We start from the raw sequence: 19,173 nt of genomic DNA, 5'->3' as shown, positions 1-19,173 counted from the left end.
AGCCATATACCACTTGGAAACCATTATTTGCTCTTATATGCTGTTTGTGAGCTTCACAAGGAAAATATGTACAAAAGCCCATTGTGCTGAGGATGTAAGATTTCCAAAGCCTTGTTGGACATAAGCAGCAATTTATTTATTTATTTTAAAAAATAAACCTGAACTGCACATTCCAAATTCTCCATTTACCTTGCTCAAGGGAAGAAGGGGGAAGCAGGAGTTAAACAGGATGTCCTTGCAAATGGCAGGACATGCATGGTGAATGTAGCATTTTTTCATGGAAGAACACTGTGTGTCTGAGCATTTTACTAGATAAAAATCATGGCTACTATTTTCTCCCTTTTGCTCTTGCCTCTCAGACACATATAGAGTAACCAATCAGAAGGCAGGACATTTATGAACATCATCTGACAAAAATCTATACTCTATCTTCAAAAAATTGCTACGAATGCAGTTGGCTACTTTCAATTTAAACTTTTTTTTTTGCTGTTAGTCTCTTACATAAGTCCATCAAGTTCTCGGCAGAAGGTTTGAAAACCCTATAACAGAGGACCAATCATATGAAAGGGATGCTGTCCTTAGGTCTTTCCACCAGAAATTGGTTGGACTGCTTGATTGGAATGTGGGACAAAACAGTAGGAATATAACACAATTTTGTTCATTTTGCAAATCAATTAATTTTGTCCTTCCTAGAGTGTAGTCAACTTTTGGAAGGCAAAAGTCTTGCATGTTGAGAGTTTCATGCTACCTCATTGCAAAGTATGACTTGCTACCAATGAAAAGAAACATACAGGAATTTGGCATCCCTTGTGGATCTTTCTAAAATCTACACTGTCATCCTAAATAGGAGTTATTCAGACAAAGGAAAACAAAGTATGGATATTGGATTACTCTCATGGTTGAGTTCACAAATCAGCCTTAAGGATATATGAACTACACCAATTTTTTATATATACATAACAATGCAGCTTTAATCTAAACTAAAGAGAACAATTCTTTCTCAGTATTTCCCACAGATAGATCATTTCAGATATCTGTAAAAGTCAGTGGTTTCATCTAATGAAAATTTTCCAAGGATCAGTTCCTCAGCAAAGGCTCAAGAGCTATTGTCTAGTTTGGACATTTCACACTAATATTAGTTGTCTATACTTTGCAAAATTTAGGGAAGGGAACTGAGAACATATGGCTAAAATTAAAAATTGACAGTATTTTTTCCTACATGGATCACAAGATACATCACCAGCCTACAACTACAAATTTAGTATTTACAATTAGATAACAAGATAGGTCTAATTATTTTGTCAGGAATACCAATTTCAAGCCTTTCTTTCCTCTTAAAGTTCATCCAGCCTATTCATGATTGGTGTCATATCTCCTTGAGGCTTCTTCCCTGATATAGCAGCTCTTTTTACATTCAATATACCCTCCAAACAACTTCAGAATCAGCTGTCCAATTGCTGCTGAACAACATTTAGGCTTTTCATTCCATGAACTGAGAGGCATGTGCAAAGCACCATATCAAGTACCTTCTCCCCTCAACACCAACTTCACTGCAAATGACTGATAACTTGCACTAAATGCAGAATCACAATTAGAAGTATCAGCTGAGGCTTGTGGGTCATATAGAATTAATCTTCATATAACTCCTTTATTATTTTTAAAATTAAATCCTATTAGCTCTTCAATGGTTGGTTTAAAAAATCTTATGGAATTAATTTTTGGACAGAAAACATGTGATATATTTGCTTTTACCCTTTTAATCGGGGCAAAAATAATTTGTGTTCTGTCAATCAATTTAAAGTCTTGTTTTTTTCTGTAAGTTCCTTTGGAAAAAGTATTTTGAAAGACAGGATGCAAATGTCTCAGACATTTAGAAACATACAGACATGCATATCTCTTAACTGTCTAAGGCAGAGGAGAATTTTTATAATAAAGATATTCTTGTAATCTAAAACTATTAGTTTCTCTAGCTCACTTCTGCCTCCTTCTTGCAATGGCTCTCTTTTCTACTCCCTACCAACAGCTATCATGGATAGGATTGGGACTATTTCCATACAAAGCATTCAAGTAAGTCTTTACACCAAGTTCTGCTATCCCATCTATGAATGAGATAAGTGATCTCTAAATAGCAATAGCAATAACACATAGAATTATATACCACTCCATAGTGCTTTACCAATCTTTGAGTAGTTTGCAGTGTCAGCATATTGCCCCCAACAATCTGGATCCTCATTTTACTGACCTTGGAAGGATGGAAGGCTGAGTCAACCTTGAGCCCATCAGGATTGAATTACTGGCTGTGGGCAGAGTTAGCATGCAATACTGCATTCTAACCATTGCACCGTCACAGCTCTCTTAAATGTGATAGATAGATAGATAGATAGATAGATAGATAGATAGATAGATAGATAGATAGATAGATAGATAGACAAATAGATAGAGTCAAAGTAAATAGCAGAAGCAATCACAATAGCTACCACTCAAACAAGCATTGTGTCTAAAAAAAGGTTTGAGTTCCCAAGTTGACAAGAGTAATCTCTCCGGGTTTTAATTATTTGCAGAAAGAGGCAGCTTAAAGCCATGTCACCTCTATAATCCCACACAGTTCAAACTGTGGGGACCACAGTTCAAAGATCTTCCCAGGTATTGAGGTCAGGATGATAGGTCTGTAGTTTCCTGGATCCATTTTTCCCCTTTTTTGAAGATGGGAACTACATCAGCTCTTTTCCAGTCTTCTGGTAGTTCCCCAGTGCTCCAGGATCTTTGAAAGATATAGTTCAGTGGTTCTGAGATCACATCTGCCAGTTCCTTCAGAACATTGGGGTATACACCATCTGGTCCTGGTGATTTGAACTCATCTAAGCTGGACAGGTGCTCACTTACCATTTTCTTGCCTATCTTAACTTGTGTTTCTAATTGTTTTTTACGGTACTGTTTTTGATAGGTTGGACTGTTTTTTCCCTTTGTGTAAATACAGATGCAAAAAAACGAGTTGTGTAGTTCTGCTTTCTCCCTGTTGCTTGTCACCTTCTTGCCACTTTCTCCCACTAGTGGACCAATCATTTCCTTAACTTTTTCTTGTTTTTTACATGTTGAAAGAAGCTCTTTTTTATTTTTGACTTTTATTGCCTTAGCTTTCCTCACTAAATCTTTGCAGGCTTGGGCTATTTACTGATATTCTGCCTTAGTTATGTGCCTGTCTTTCCACTTTTTATACTTGTCCTTTTTGTCTTTCAATTTATCAGAGAGTTCTTTATGCAGCCATGCTGGTTTCTTTTGAGAGCTATTTTTCGTTGGTATTGTGCTATACTGGGCTTTTATAATCTCACTTTTCAAAATTTCCCAAGCTTCTTGAGTTGTTTTCCCCTTGAGGATTGTCATCCATTGAATCCTTCCCAAGCTCTCTCTTAAGTTTGTTGAAATTAGCTCTAGTCCAAGACTCTAGTCTGACTGTGTTCTAGTGCTTGTGCTTCCATAACGTTGAATTCCAATACTGCATGGTCACTCCTCTCCAAGGTTCCTGTGGTTTCAAAATCTTCTATCATTTCATCTCTGTTAGTGAGAATTAAGTCCAATATGGCTGATCCCCTAGTTCCCTTTTCTACTTTTTGGGGGACAAAGTTGTCTGTTATCAATGGGCTAGTTCTTCCAAAAACACTTTAACCAAATTGTTTCTGTTGTTTCAAATAGATAGATAGATAGATAGATAGATAGATAGATAGATAGATAGATAGAGAATTATTTGATGATCCAAATGTACTGACTTGGAAAGTTAGTTGGCAAAGAAAGAAAGTTAGAGTAAGATTGAAGGAAACAGAAGCTTTGACCTATTAGAGGGGATGCTATATTATTAATTAGAGGTTTGAATATGGTTAAGTGTAGATTGTTAGAAATAGAAGTATTATTATAACTAGATAGTTAGGATTTGTAATCAGAATATTATATCTTGGTATGAAAAGGGAAATAAGAATATGTTAAGAACTTTGAATAAGGGATGCTTTTGGTTGCACAAATGTAACTTGATTTGAAATTATAAATGATTGGGATACTTTGAACATGGATGGGAAATTTAAAAAAACGAAAATAGGATATGGATTAAATAAGTGGAAATTGAGTACAAATGCAATTAAGATATGCTTTGGCTAGAAAAGATATTTTAAACTGATATTATTGATATTATTAGAAAAATGTAACAAATGTTGATATGCAACTGTACGTTTACTAACAATAATACGAATTGTATTTGCTTAGTGCGGAAAAATGGTTATTACCAGAAGAAGAAAAGATGTACTGGCAGGTGTAATATTGGACTTAGAAGAAGCTTGTATGTACCACAGAACCACTAATGGACTCAGCCATCACATTGTCTATAGAGCACTTGTTTAGAATCTCTCCTGTTTTCCTTCTGTACCTTTGCTACCTTGGTGCAATGTCTGAGGAAATGGTTCATTTGTTAAGATATTTTTGCACAGCTGTATGATCCAAACCCCCTAATATTTCCAATAACCTGTTAGTATATACCTATCTGAACAGGATGTTCAGGCTGTATCCTTGAAGTGATTCTGTGTAAGCAATTAATATGAAATTGTACAAAAATGCCAATTGTACCAACAGTCAGAAAACATTTCATATGCATAGAGCTAAAAGAATCAAGATTTCTAGAATTGTTAAAACAGATTATTTTCATACTGGACATGAAGTTCAGGAAACACACTTGGGTTTCTTAAACAGAGCTACATATAGTTATATATGAATAATCATGTGATTATTCCTCAGAAAGACACAAAAGCCTTGCAGCCTATCTCACCAGTAGCATAGATGCCAGTACTATTACTAATGCCATGCATATTTGAATCACTCTGGGATGGATTCCACCTTACAAGAAAAAACACAAGCTTTATTTCTATATTAACATTATAGAAATTCTGGTGGCAGTAGTATTCTGTTATGAATACAACCAAAGGTTCTCCACTCTTCACTGTCACGTTTCAGTCATTATTTAGTCACATCCTAAAATTATTTCCCTAGAACTTTTTAGGGATTTTCTTTAAAAAAAAGGGGGGGATTTGTGAGTTTAAATAGAAACACCCCCCCAAAAAAATCATTATACTATAGAGATACTTGGCAATCCTAAATGATCCTCACTGTGGTACAGAACATGAAGTAGAGCCTTGACAAGGGTCTTACACGACACATGGCAGAATTATTAGAAAATGTAAATGCACTTTAAGTGGATTACATCCATATAACAAAATCTTCACAACAGGTTTAGCTGCCTAGCAACCTACACAATAGATGGTTGGATAAAACGGATTACAAGCCATTGATTAGTCCCAGACAAATATACGGCCGGCCAGCCAGTCAAGTTAATTTTCACTCTAAATCACAAATGACACATCTTGGCCCTCTGGCCATTATTACTAGAGAAACGTAGACTGCTGTCTGTACAGATTGGTGACTGGAAAGTTGTTATAGCATAGTTTGTCAATGGGATCTGAACATAACTGCAAGTCCAGAAACGTTTTTCCTAGGAGAAACTAATCCATTTGTCATAATGAGATGAACACACTCATTTGAGATGAACATAATTTGTAGCGCTATGAGGTATCTAGATAGTATCCATTTTACCCTAAATTTATTAATATTGCCACTTTTGAGAAACTGTTTTGGCCCCACCATCCTACTACCGTCTGCCTCTCTTCATCTTTAAAAAAAAGATACATAGAAAAGAATCAATACCCATTTTTTGTCAGAACTTTTTCTATGTACTGATTTTGTATACAACTTGATGTGTTTTATATATTTGTAAATTGCCCAAGAATTTATATACTAAATATCTATTTTTTGCTTAGGTAAATTAGAAAAAATGTTTAGAAAATGGTGTTTGTGTATATGATATGCCTCCATATAAGTTACTTTAATGTAATTTGCAAGGTGCAAGGTGCTCTTTAAAAAATTGGGTACAACTTTCAGAATTATTCTGTCTCTCATAAACAAATGATATACCTTTTTGATTTAAGAAATATAGGACTCTGTACAGTCTTTGATGCTCTCTGAGCTTGGTAGTTTTCTTGCAGACATTTTGTTATCCAATTCTGTTTATATACAAACAATAAAGCACTAACCAACATCCTAATCAAGGAACTACCGAGAAGAAAACAGCTCTCCCATCAACATTGACAAGGCAAGCCACTGAATATAAACAGAGAGCAAACTCAAGTCCCTTCTAGCACTGAAGATGTTACCTAGTAGGGTAATGAAATGTCTGCAAGAAAACAAGCAAACTCAGAGAACATCAGGGACCATATAGTTCAAATCTGAGCTAAAAATATCCTCTTCTCTGGTCAATGCTATGAATGGATTTTGTGGCTGAATTCATTAGATTTTTTACTTTCTTAGTTACAAACCATGATTTTAAATTTTTCCAAAATGCCCAATAAATTATTTATTTGAAGGTTTCACAATTTTAGGAGAGACACTAATCACTGCCTTCCACTAAGACATTTTTGTTAGAAAGTCTGTGACATTCACTGATCTTCATGAAAAAAAAATCTACTTTGAACAAAATTCTCCAGATATTCTGTTTGAGGTCTTAAGATGATGCTGAATGGCTTATTTCCCTTCTTTCCAAAATACTCCAAGATGAACATATCTCTGGAGCATTCAAGAAGAGGTAAAATGGTAGCTAAAATGAGAAAAGTATGTTTGCTGATACCACTTGCAATAAAAAAAACCTCAAAGACAAAATAAAAACAAAACAAAAAATAAAATAAAATAAAATACACTTTTGGCACAAATTGCTGTGGTGAACTCACTGTCCCTTTTTCCTGTTCCTCATGCACAAGATAGAGAATTTTGTAAAGCTCTGCCCTGACATAGAGAGTTTTGACCTGACAAATTGGCTTATTGGACTGAGAATGAGAGCTGTGCTCATTAAGAAATTATTCGTAAAATAAGCAAATGTTAACATTCCTGTTGAAAGATACAATAAATATTAGTGGGTAGGGCAGTAGTGGAGCTTGTCACTCTTCCAGAATGAATGGTGTAACTGAAGTGCTGATGGTCACAAAGCCTTTGGGGAAGGAGAGAGAAAAGTTAATGAAAATATGAAATCCCTAATAGGTGTTCAAATATGCTTATGAGCAGTTCCCTTGGCACTCACTAAACACCCAACCTATTTCATTTTTTCTTAGATTACTTAGACTTGAACTAAATGTTATATGGTCCAAATGGTTACTGATGCCAGAAAACATTTCTCCTAACAGTTTATAGCTGCCATCTTTCTTTCCTTTCAAAATTCGAGGAGTTGAGTCAGCTTGGACACTGAGAAAAACTTTAATATTCATTCAATGCCACTTTTGTTATTCCACCCACAGTACAATAAAAGGCCTAAGAGCACTGTGGATACATAAAAATGATAGCTGGAAGCTACCTGGCAGAAGACAACCAAAAATGTTTTGACAAACCATTGTTTTTCTTTGTTTTAAGAGGGGTTCCTGGTGCCCTCTGAGCTGGGTTGTTTTCTTGCAGACATTTCAATAACCAAACTAAGCAACGCTATCAGTTTGTTTTAATTAAAGAGTGTTTAAGGCAAGCTTCAGCTCTAATCCTTGAAATTTTGGACTCTGGCTTTTGCCTAGAATGCCAAATACCAATATTGGTATCGACCCCTATTTTTATGATTATGAGTAATTTTATTAAAAAATACAATTACAACAATAAAAACTAACACAAACTTTTAAAAAAAGAATAAAAAGAAACACTGAAGGTACAGAAAAGAAAAAAGAAAAGGAATAAAAATATAGTAAAGGAAAAGAAAAAATAAAAAGAAATGACTTTCTCCTTCATCACAACATATAAACAATTTCAGTAACTTCTCCTGAAATACAACAAATGATCTCTTCTTCCCATATCCTGAGTCTATAAACAAATCTTTAAAGACTTATCATTTCAGTCCCAATGTCAGCAAAAGTCCATTAAAGGTTACCAGAGACAACAACAGCTTTTTGTGGAGCTGTCTTCAATTTGCCATTTTTGGCTGCAAGACCAGTATTTTTATTAGCTACTGTTAGTGCATGGTGGACATCTTAAGGTCACACTTCTGGGACCTCCTTTTAATCACATAGCTGAAATTAGCAAAATTCTCTATAATTTTGAACAGAAAAAAAGAACATCTTACAGTCTGGGACTACAACTGGATTAATGTTGTTAAACAAATGTGCTATGAAATGTTATTAAAATATAAGGGAATAAAGACAATTCCATCCTTGAGTAAAAAAAAAAGTAGCAAGTCTCCACCTGCTTAGCATTATCAGCCTGAGACCTTCGCACTCAAAGACACCCATGGCCTCTTGATTCTAAACCTAGTCTACCCCTGGTTTTAATTATGTACTATAGTAGTTAAGGGACGTGGTGGCTCAGTGGGTTAGGACACTGAGCTTGTCGATCAGAAGGTCGGCAGTTTGGCAGGTCGAATCCTGAGTGCCGCGTAACAGAGTGAGTGCCTGTTACTCGTCCCAGCTTCTGCCAACCTAGCAGTTCGAAAGCACGTAAAAATGCAAGTAGAAAAATAGGGACCACTACAGTGGGAAGGTAACAGCATTCCATGTTCTGAACCAGCCCTCTTCTGGCCTTGTAAAGGCAAACCCCTTTTTAGAAAGAAGAGACTGGAGAGCTTCCAAGGCTAAAAGGCATCCGCCAAGATTTATTACGCAGGTAACAAAAACACTAGAGCTTGTCTACTCAAGCGGAAAAGTTGCTTTCAGCAACCAGCCCCTCCCCAAACACTCCTTTTATAGAGAGCTCAGGGCGTGGTCTCCCTGTGCCTCCTCCTGAGGAGTCCCACATTCTTTCTTTGTTTGTTCCTGCTCGACTGCCTCCTGCGTCGGGCGTCCTTGAACAGGGCCAGCTGTGGGTCATCATCTTCCGCACTATCGGGCTCACGCAGCTGAGAAGAGGGCCCCGGCTGGGAACTCTGCCAAGCCTCCACGCCATCATCAACCGGTTCGTCTCCCACACGGTCCTCCTCCCCCACATCTGAGTCATCCGACACGTCTGAGCCGGCTGCCGAAACCACAGGCTGGCCCTGAGTCACAACACTCCATGCGCCTTTGGTGTCTAGTCATGCCGGCCACATGACCACAGAGATGTCCTCGGACAAGCGCTGGCTCTTTGGCTTTGAAACAGAGATGAGCACCAGCCCCTAGAGTTGGAAACGACTAGCACGCATGTGCGGGGGAACCTTTACCTTTACCTTTTATGTAGTGAAAGAGTGCATCACAACCAGAACCATTTGCATCACAACCAGAGGCATTCTCTGCTGTCCAGAGATTGAGGTCCCATCCCTTGGGAAATTAATATTTACCGTATTTTCCGGCGTATAAGACAACTTTTTAACCCATGAAAATCATCTCAAAAGTTGGGGGGTCGTCTTATACGCCCAGTCGTCTTATATGCCAGAAAATCAGCGAGCCCAGGAAGGCACGCCCTCCCCTCTCACTGTGGAGGAAGCAGGGCAGGCTGGCGTCTGGCGGGAGCCGGCAGGGCAGTCCTGCGCACGTGCGCGCTCCCCGGCTGTTAAGGAGCACTCCTTAGCAGCCGGGGAGTGCGCCCGTGTGCAGGACTGCCCTGCCGGCTCCCGCCCGATGCTCTTCCCTCTTGAGGCAGCATCCCCGAGGATTCCTTAGGAGCCGGGGAGCGATGCTGCCTCAAGAGGGAAGAGCGTTGGGTGGGAGCCAGCAGGACAGTCCTGCACACACACGCACTTGTGCAGGACTGCCCTGCCGGCTCCTGCCTGACGCTCTTCCCTCTTGTGGCAGCATCCCCGAGGACTCCTTAGGAGCCGGGGAGTGATGCTGCCTCAAGAGGGAAGAGCGTCGGGCGGGAGCCGGCAGGGCAGTCCTGCACACGCGCAGCCGGAGTGCGTGCGTGTGCAGGACTGCCCTGCCGGCTCCCGCCCGACGCTCTTCCCTCTTGAGGCAGCATCCCCGAGGACTCCTTAGGAGCCGGGGCTCGCTGATTTTCCGGCGTATAAGACGAAAAATCTTGAAAATCATCTCAAAAGTTGGGGGGGGTCGTCTTATACGCCCAGTCGTCTTATACGCTGGAAAATACAGTACATGGGACAATGCAAATTTGAAGAACTATATTTGTGTTACAGAATAACACTGGTAATTATAGACTTTAAAAGACAACTCAGAAGCTTAGGTAGAAGGAGCTAAACATATTTGAAGTGTTACCAAAATAACCCCAGAAATGGTGTCATTATTTTATTGGTCTGTAGCATGAAATTCTGTTTGTGTTAGACATGTATAAAGAATTAGACAATTGGAAGAGCATCACTGGACATTCAAGAAGGATTAAGGAAGGACATCAGCATTCATTTGTTGTACCACTCAATGTAGTAGAGATGGAAACGACTAGCAAGCATGTGCGGGGGAACCTTTACCTTTACCTTTATAGTAGTTAGGACTGTGATTTGCACAGCTTCCAATGTAAATAGGACACCAATAATTTTTTTACTAGACAGCCAAATCACAATATCTCAAAACAGTAGATGTTGCAAAACATTGATCTGCTTACAAGACTGTACTTCATACAGTATATGTGAAGCATCAGAAAGACAGCTATATAAACTACTAAGTGTTATGCTTTTCTGAGGAATATTATTGCATCTACTATAAATGAGATATGTAGATTTAAAAATCTGAAAGGCAAATTTCAAACATTCTGATTAAGGAATTCTTTCCACAATAAGCTTAGTAACAGAAATTTCACTATGCTTGGTACAGCACTCAATTCCATACAAGTTCTTGTGATATTCTTTTGCCTGCAGTTCAAAAAAAGCATTTCACACCAAAAAATTTAGAAGGGAATCTAAAATGAAAAACACAACAGAAATCCACAAATTGCAGCTATTATCATTTCCCCAGGCTTCGAGACTTCAGAATTAAAAAAAAAGTCTATTTAACTGTTTATATTACTAACATTATTTTAATCTGGAAGCTTTTAAAAACGTATTCTAATAGATTTTTAAAAATGAAATGTGTAAATTTGCATTTGTATTTCTACATCCTCATCACATCTCTTAATACTCTTTCCCCAAATTTGCCCAGCCCTAAAATGATAGTGGAAAATTCATGGTCCCCCTCTAATCTGCCCAAACACGTCCGAAATATAACAATAAATATTATGGCAACAAGTCTGATTTTTTTAAAGCCATTTGCATCAAAACACATATCCAGTCATAAAAACCTGAAACACACCATTTGGTGGAGACCATTCTTTTGTGGCCCTCTCAGTGTCTAAATATTTTTTAAATAAAGGCATGACCTCAGCCATATTTAACTATATCACATTTTTTTCAAATATAAGAGTTTTCAGATCTTTAATATTAGACTATATCTATTTGCTCTCAAGACCCATGGCACCTAAAATTTTCTGGAAGCAGAACACTCTTACACCTAAGATAAATCAGATTGGAATGCTTGCATTTCTATTGCACCAGGGCTTTAAAGTGACATTTTGCCAGTCCATATCATAAAAATCACAACTTTATTCTGAAAGTTTAGAAATTTAATTTGCTTAGAATGCCATACTTATCAATATTTCTATGAAGTTATGTAACAATTTCAAAAGGAGAAACAGAACTGGCAAAGAATTCTTTTGGTATTTTTTGTATCTTTAGTGCCACCTTCTGGCATTTGAGGGACAATACACTTATTTTTATATTAAAATCCATTAAATTCATTTATAAAGGAGTTTACAGTATAGAATTAGGTGGAATAATTGAAATAGCTTTCTAAATATGGTTTAAAAATAAGTTTTCAATATCAAAGTGAAGAAAATCCCAACAAAGAAAGGAATTTCTACTTAAAATTTCACAAAATAGGCAAATGAAAGCAACCTTCAGCAAAACACAACTTTGGGAGAATCTTAAGAATCAACCCCTCCCTGGGAATGGATGAATTAATCTTCCACCAATCTATATCATCGTAAAATGTGAGACAGACTCTCAAGCTTCATACAAGATACACAAAACCCATCATTCTGTCCCATTTCAATTCTCTGCTTATGTAATTTTAAAAATGAGAATGCAACTTTGCACTTAATTACATATTTCAAAGATATCTGTTAAAATATTTGCATTTCATAATTTATCTTTCCATTCCCCTCCTACTAACATGTTTTGACAACTGTAAATGTTAAGGCATAATTAAATTATTAATTCTATGACCATCTAGGCGGTGGGTATCATTCAGCTCACAGGAGACTTCAAACACCTTGACCACATTAGTAGTTAGGTATGGGATATATCTAGATAGCTTACCTTGGTCTGGAAGCAGCAGTAAAGCTGTGTTAAATAAGGATGCTTTCGTGCTAATGCTAGAATCCGCTTTTCTGTCATTGTACAGTCCACATCATCATCTTGAAGAATGACATCTTTCTTTAAGACTTTCACAGCATATACTTCATCTTTACCTTTGAATTCCGCCAGCATGACCTAGAATCAAGGACAACGTCTCATTTATAAAATACATTGCACACTTTTCAAAATTTACACCAATAACAACTGGGGGGAAATAAACAATCACAAGCAACCATGAAGCAAAATATTTTACAAAGGTCCTATGTACAATATCTATCTGCTCAACTACAGACAAATCTGTACATATCACTTAACAATTCAAAATATAGTTTGACTTAGAGCTGTGAGCCCAATATAAAAAGGTAAGCAGTGTCAGCTCCAACTGAAAAATCAGCTTTTCATGAAAGATATAGAACCAAATCCAGTACTCGTCATAGAGTTTAGTATCCATGTGAACAAGTAGACCCATTTATTGTCAGGGTACCTTTATAATTTAACATGAAGAAATTCTTGTGTATGATGAACCATGAAGAAATTTTTGCACATGTTCAAACAACTTCTGGACAGCTCCTATAGATGAGAGTATATTTGTAATCAATAGCAATATGGACATTCACACACTCAGAGTAGGGGGTTTCTATTGTTAATAATGCATTATTATTAAATAAGTAAATGGAGTATTCCTACAAACCTAATTTTGAGCAATTGTAAAGGAATATGACAAAAAAGAATATATTTTGATCTTTAGAAGGCACTTATAAGCCAGCAGGAAAATGATACAGGGATACAAATATAAATATTTGTAATCCAGGATCTCTGGCACTGATTAGAAAACCAAGGATAGACACAATGAATCTGCTTTGAACCTGACTGATAAATTTCTGGTTTCAGTTCCATTAGAGGTCCCTCCAAGTAAATCAAGGCACATGAGGCTTATAAGATTTGCAAGTAAACCAGATACCAAGCCTGCTCTATCATGTCTTACATACAGTAGCCACAAACTTTGGCCCCTTTGCCAACTTGGTTCAACATTCATGTTCCCTTTACTATTCCAAGTCTTTCTTCTTCTGACTGCATGATCCTTATCCACTTGTTCATGAACTGACTCTGGAATGGATAGGGCGTGATGTGAATTTCCTCCTTAGTAAGTTTCAGTCAAATAGTTTGCATATTCCTTGCACCACACAAACTCAGTCTATGAATGCAATTATAACTGGAATAATCAAACTAGGTATTGTTGTTGTTGTTGTTGTTGTTAGTTGCAAAGTCATGGTATTAGCTAGGTATTAGCTAGGTATGAACTGAGTAGACCGCTATAGAGTTCTGCAAAGTCATTGCGTGATGACTTCATAAATAGACCATTAGTTGATCTAAGTCCCACGTATCACATCAACACAAAGCAATTGCAAATAAATTTATTGGACATACAGTAAATAGGGTTCGTTAATTATGTTCAGTTAACCATATTAGTATTTAGTAACAAATGAGATCATCAAAGACATTGAAAAGCATATAAATTAGCTTTTACATTTATACTTCACAATACAGATGAAGATGTCATCAGAACCAATCTTCATTCAATATGGACCTAGATTTTGCTGCAGATGAGAGCCAGGATCAAGGCTTAGCAAAATTATACACTTACCAAGGGCCTATGTGTTGGGACAGCCTACAGCCAAGTGATTCCTCTTTACCATAGCAACTTGCCTATTTACTCAGGCATGATAGTTGGTGGCATGAACGGACATTGTAGTATGAAACTTATTGCTGGTACCCAACAGCAGTAGGAATGATAATGAGGAAGACGTTGAGTCGCAGCAGCTACCCTAAAGAACATGGATGCAGCATTGTCCAGATACACTAATGGTTGCAGTACAGCACTAGAACAAGCAGCTTTCTCCAATCATCTGTTTTCGAGTTTGATTAGAAATAACATACTTCCTAATCAGCAGTTGCAGGGAAGCCTCAGAGTTGCAGATAGAAACATATAAAGGAAGTGAACCCGGCAAATGTTCAAAGAATGTACCCTCACACAAGTGAGGGAATCATGGCAAAGTTAGATCTCTTTTTTTAATAGCACAGGTCTTCTTGAGTAAATATATTGGTCCCAATGAAAATGTTTGGCCCATGTCTCTTCACCTTTAGAATTGTAGGTGTCCCTGATTATCTTGCATAGAGTGGAAGAAACCTACAATGGTTCTATAATTATAAAAAGTGAGATTTGTCATTACTTTTTTCCCCACTATTCTGTAACTGCTTTATAGGGTGTAGTGATTGGAACTAGAACAAATACAGTCTAATATCTACATGCCATGTTATGTTTGCATGGCTGGTAAGTTGAAAAAATAAGCAAAAATTGGTTTGCAAGATCAGAAAAAACAAAATAGGAATCATCTACACAGAGACATAATGTCAATCACCTGACAGAACACTTTCTGCAGTTTGGCTCATTGACAAACATAATTTAGCACTTCAATAAGTAGATATGTATTCAACTCACAGTATAATACTGACATTTTTTTTTTAAAAAAATCAAACTTTGAAATGAGAAACATTTCTACCACAGGATTTGAGGAAATTCAGATATACATTCCTGCTATAGTTCTTTTCTGTACATAGATGGCAACATATTCTTTTATAAGAACAAGTAAAACAATACAATGTGACAGGTTGTAATGTGTACAAAGACAGCAACTGAACAGAATGCAGACCTTGATCTTCTGCAACTACATCTCCAACATCAGCTTTTGTCAAATTACTCTCCTGAAGATATATTGGCTTATGATTTTATGTAAGGTCAGAAATTCCTAGAAGGCAGCATGCCTACATTATCTATTGATTCAAACTAGCTCTCAAGGCAGCAGCATCTGAAGGAGACTGAAGTCAGGATGATCTGACAACAATCCATTGTGCCTACCAGCTTAGATCTGAAACCATTTAATGGACCATCAAATTTGTCTGTGCAACTAAGTTTCTAAAATCAATGCACAAAGTATATTTGTACTGAGTAGGTAGGATAGGAAGATTTAACAAACAGTGTCATAAACAACTGGAGAAACCAATGTCAAATTTATTTGTAAGATTTATTTGTAAGATTTATACAATGGCAGAGATTGGTCTCCTGTTGAGGAAGATCACATGACTTTACAAATGACCCCACCCCAACTACTTCCAGATCCCCAAATCATGGAAACAAATATCATTAATGTAGGCTGGGTATAGAGTGCTATGAATTTCTTATAATATTTCAGGCATGCATTTAGCTTTTCTTGTCATTCTACTGGATTCTTCCTTCCATTCATTTTTCTATTCTATTTTTTTAAAAGTATTTACATTTAAATCCCTAGAGATTTTGGGCAACGTAAGAGCAAAAAACAAGGAAAAATAATATAGGAATAAAATCAAAGCATAAATTAAGAGCAATGACTGATAGCAATGAATGAACTGCCAAAGATTCATGGAATAAAATGAATTTAATTGATTTTAGAATGTCAGCAGTTTGGCCTCATGTACTTCTGGGAGCAGAAGGTCTGAAGGATGGGGGCCACCACAAAGAAGATGGTGTTTTATCCTCATTTAATGGGGAGTGTGTGTGTGTGGGGGGGTGACTTTTAACAGCCCTTCTCTAAGTGAACAAACTGGACAAGACAATCTAACACTGATAATGTGATGCCTGATATATCCTATTTGCTGAGCTACATATGACTTTGAAGGAAATAAAAGCATTTTGAACTGGCCCCAGAAGTCTAATACCAACTAATAGATTGATATTAATATTATTCTACATAGATAAGTATTAACAAGGCACAGTAATACAATCCTGGGTTGTATAAACAGAGGCATAGAATCAAAATCACGCAAAGTATTACTACCGCTTTATAAAAACCCTATTAAGACCACACCCGGAATACTGTAGCCAATTTTGGTCCCCATACTACAAAAAAGATGTTGAGACCTTGGAAAAAGTTCAGAGAAGAGCAACTAAGACCTGGAGACTAAGACATACAAAGAACAGCTGCGGGACTTGAGTTTGGCTAGTCTAAAGAAAAGAAGAAATAGGAGAGACATGATAGCAGTATTCCAGTATTTGAGGGGCTGCCACAAAGAAGAGGGGGTCACATTATTCAGCAAAGCACCAGAGGGAAGGACAAGAAACGATGGTTGGAAACTGATTAAAGAGAGCAGCAACCTGGAATTAAGGGGAAACTTCCTGACAGTGAGGATAATTAATCAGTGGAACAGCTTGCCTCCAGAAATCATGGGTGCTCCATCACTGGAGATTTTTAAAAAGAGACTAGACAGTCACTTCTCCTGCTTGAGCAGGGGCTTTGACTAGAAGACCTCCAAGGTCCTTTCCAGATTCTATTCTATTCTATTCTATTCTATTCTATTCTATTCTATTCTATTCTATTCTATTCTATTCTATTCTATTCTATTCTATTCTATTCTATTCTATTCTATTCTATTCTATTCTATTCTATTCTATTCTGCTATTTGCAACTTCTGGATCATGTTCAAAGACATATGCCATTTCATGGCTGTTTTTTGCAAAACAGATTGTACATCTTGACCTTAATTTCATGTGACAAAGAATGTATTTGTATATGGACAGTAATTGTAATGGTACATGAGAAAGACTTAGAGAGGATGAAGAGATGGTGCCTAAGGAACAGTCAGATAGGGGACCCTATAGCCTGCAGCTGGATAATAGATGAAGAAAGAGGCTCAGAAGAGACCCTCCCAAGCTTCCCAAGCTGTAAAGGAGATGGGCGGGAGTTCTCTATTTTCAGACTTGCAATATTCTGTTGATGTATCCTTACAATAAAGTAAAATTCATTTGATCATGTTACCTGTCTAGTCTACCTGAGAAGCCTGTAATATTTTCAACTTAGGAGTCATGATAAGGCATGTGACCAAAAAGAACCAAGTAGCAATTGTAGGGTGCTCACCTTTCCAAAGCTGCCTTTTCCTAATACTTTAATGAAGTTAAATTCCTCCAGGCCCATTCGCTTTGTCTGAGCTTTGACTTCTCCATTTTCCCCATTCTCCCCAGGTGTGTTAAGTTGGCTGTCAGTTGAGCTGGTTGCTGCTCCCCTGTGTTCTTCTCCCCGATTGTCAAATGATAATGCTTTCCTAATGTTATTTTCAAGCTCTTTGATTTCTGTGTGAAGACAAAAAACAGTACTGACAGGCAAGATATTTTACAAAAACCTCTGCAGGATTTTATATTAATTTTAGACACAGATGAATTATATCAGATGCTTTTTGAGTCACAAAGAACGAGAGGTTATGATCCATGCCAATTTTACGCATACTTTGTTGACTGAATTTAAACTGGTCTAGAGGTACAAAACAGAAGAATCTTGTGGGAAAATGTATGCCTCAAGTAGAGAGCAGCCTATCAGATTTTGGCTCTGCTCCAGGTTTCCTTTGGGAGATTCAGAGCCCTTAAAGGATTCCCTGACATTGCACACTGGAGACTTAGCATGTGACAAAGAATTGGGTTGTTTTGTCATTTTAAGGCAGCAATGATAAACTGAGGCTCCAGGGCTACCTATACCTCCAAAATGACTTCTGACTATTAATATTGACAACTGGTGGTGTAATTTTCTGCCATTTTGAAATTTAAATGCAAATAAAAAGCTCTAAACTTATCATTAAAAAAGAAGAAATAATTGAGTGACAACTATTTGTCTCTTGACCCCATTCAATGTGGACACACAAAAGACACTACCAAACTTTGTTTTTTCTTGTTTGAGATTATTAATTATTAAATCTCAATAATTAATGGTTTAATCATTGGGACTTTTTTTAAAAAACAGTTACAACGTTGGGTCAGACAAGATTTTAAGGCTTTTTGGAATGCTATCAGTGTGGGAGCTATACAATGTTTAAGGGGACATCATACCAGGCACTGCTACAAGAAAAGTATGCTTCCTGTATCCCAAAAGATGACACTGCTTAATTGAGGGGATCTGAACTAGGCCCACTCTGCCAGATCATATTGGGCAGGCAGCAATCACAGAAGACAGGTAGTTCTGCAAATAGCTAGGCCCTGTGCCAGGTAGGGTTTCACTGGTGATAACCAGGACCTTGAATTACACCCAGAAGCACAATGCCAATCAGTATAGCTCAAGAAGCAGAGATGTCACATTAGTGTGCTGAGACAAAGCAATCACTGCTAATTCTGGACCAGTTGAAGCTTTCAGGGGAGGGGGAGTCTTCAAGGGAGCCCCATGTAGACTGCACTGCAACAGTCACACTGTGAAGTGACAAGGGCATGAGTGACTGAAGGCTGAATGATTCAAATTATGATAGTTTAAAGGTTGAGTGTTCTGTTAGATTAGAACTGGTGGAGCTGCATTTTTAAATGACATAGTTTAGTCAAACGTTAAGGTAAATGCAATTTATTTATTAGCAGAAAATATATGTTCATGAACCTTGATCACATGGGGAAGTTGGTGCTGACTTTGATCTGTCATCTTCTCCTGGTGAGGATCCAGGAACTGGCGGTTGAGATTCTGCACCTGGAACAAGCTAAGAATAATCCAACAAAAGAGATACTTAATCACAGTTATGTGCTCTTCTGACATGGCATTTATGAAACACTAAAGATGTAACTTCACATAACAATGCTTTTCTGCACTGGAGAAAGGCAACTGAAAATATATTTTATCTTTAATCAAAGTTTAAATTTCGAGTTCATCTTTAAAAGGTATCCAACTTTTAAAACCCTTTAAAAACCTTAACTTTTGAAATAATATTCTAATAAAATCTTGATGGAAGCAATAGATATGCTTCTAACA

General features: G+C 37.3%; 1 protein-coding gene across 2 annotated transcripts in view; it reads right to left on the bottom strand.

The window, feature by feature from the left end:
* Positions 1-19,173, bottom strand: part of PRKCE (protein kinase C epsilon) — a 335,363-nt gene that overhangs the window by 61,835 nt on the left and 254,355 nt on the right. For both annotated transcript variants that reach the window (XM_081315107.1, XM_081315108.1), the window contains 3 exons: positions 18,808-18,904; positions 17,317-17,528; positions 12,329-12,502 (listed from right to left, as the gene is read on the bottom strand). In XM_081315107.1, the coding sequence (XP_081171233.1) occupies positions 12,329-12,502; positions 17,317-17,528; positions 18,808-18,904 (483 nt within the window). The remainder of the gene's footprint in view (positions 1-12,328; positions 12,503-17,316; positions 17,529-18,807; positions 18,905-19,173) is intronic.

Source organism: Vipera berus (assembly GCF_964194415.1).
Source record: "Vipera berus genome assembly, chromosome: 1".
In the NCBI taxonomy this organism is placed as follows: Eukaryota; Metazoa; Chordata; class Lepidosauria; order Squamata; family Viperidae; genus Vipera; species Vipera berus.
The sequence above is the reverse complement of the archived record's forward strand: the minus strand, read 5'-3'. Positions and strand labels throughout refer to the sequence as shown.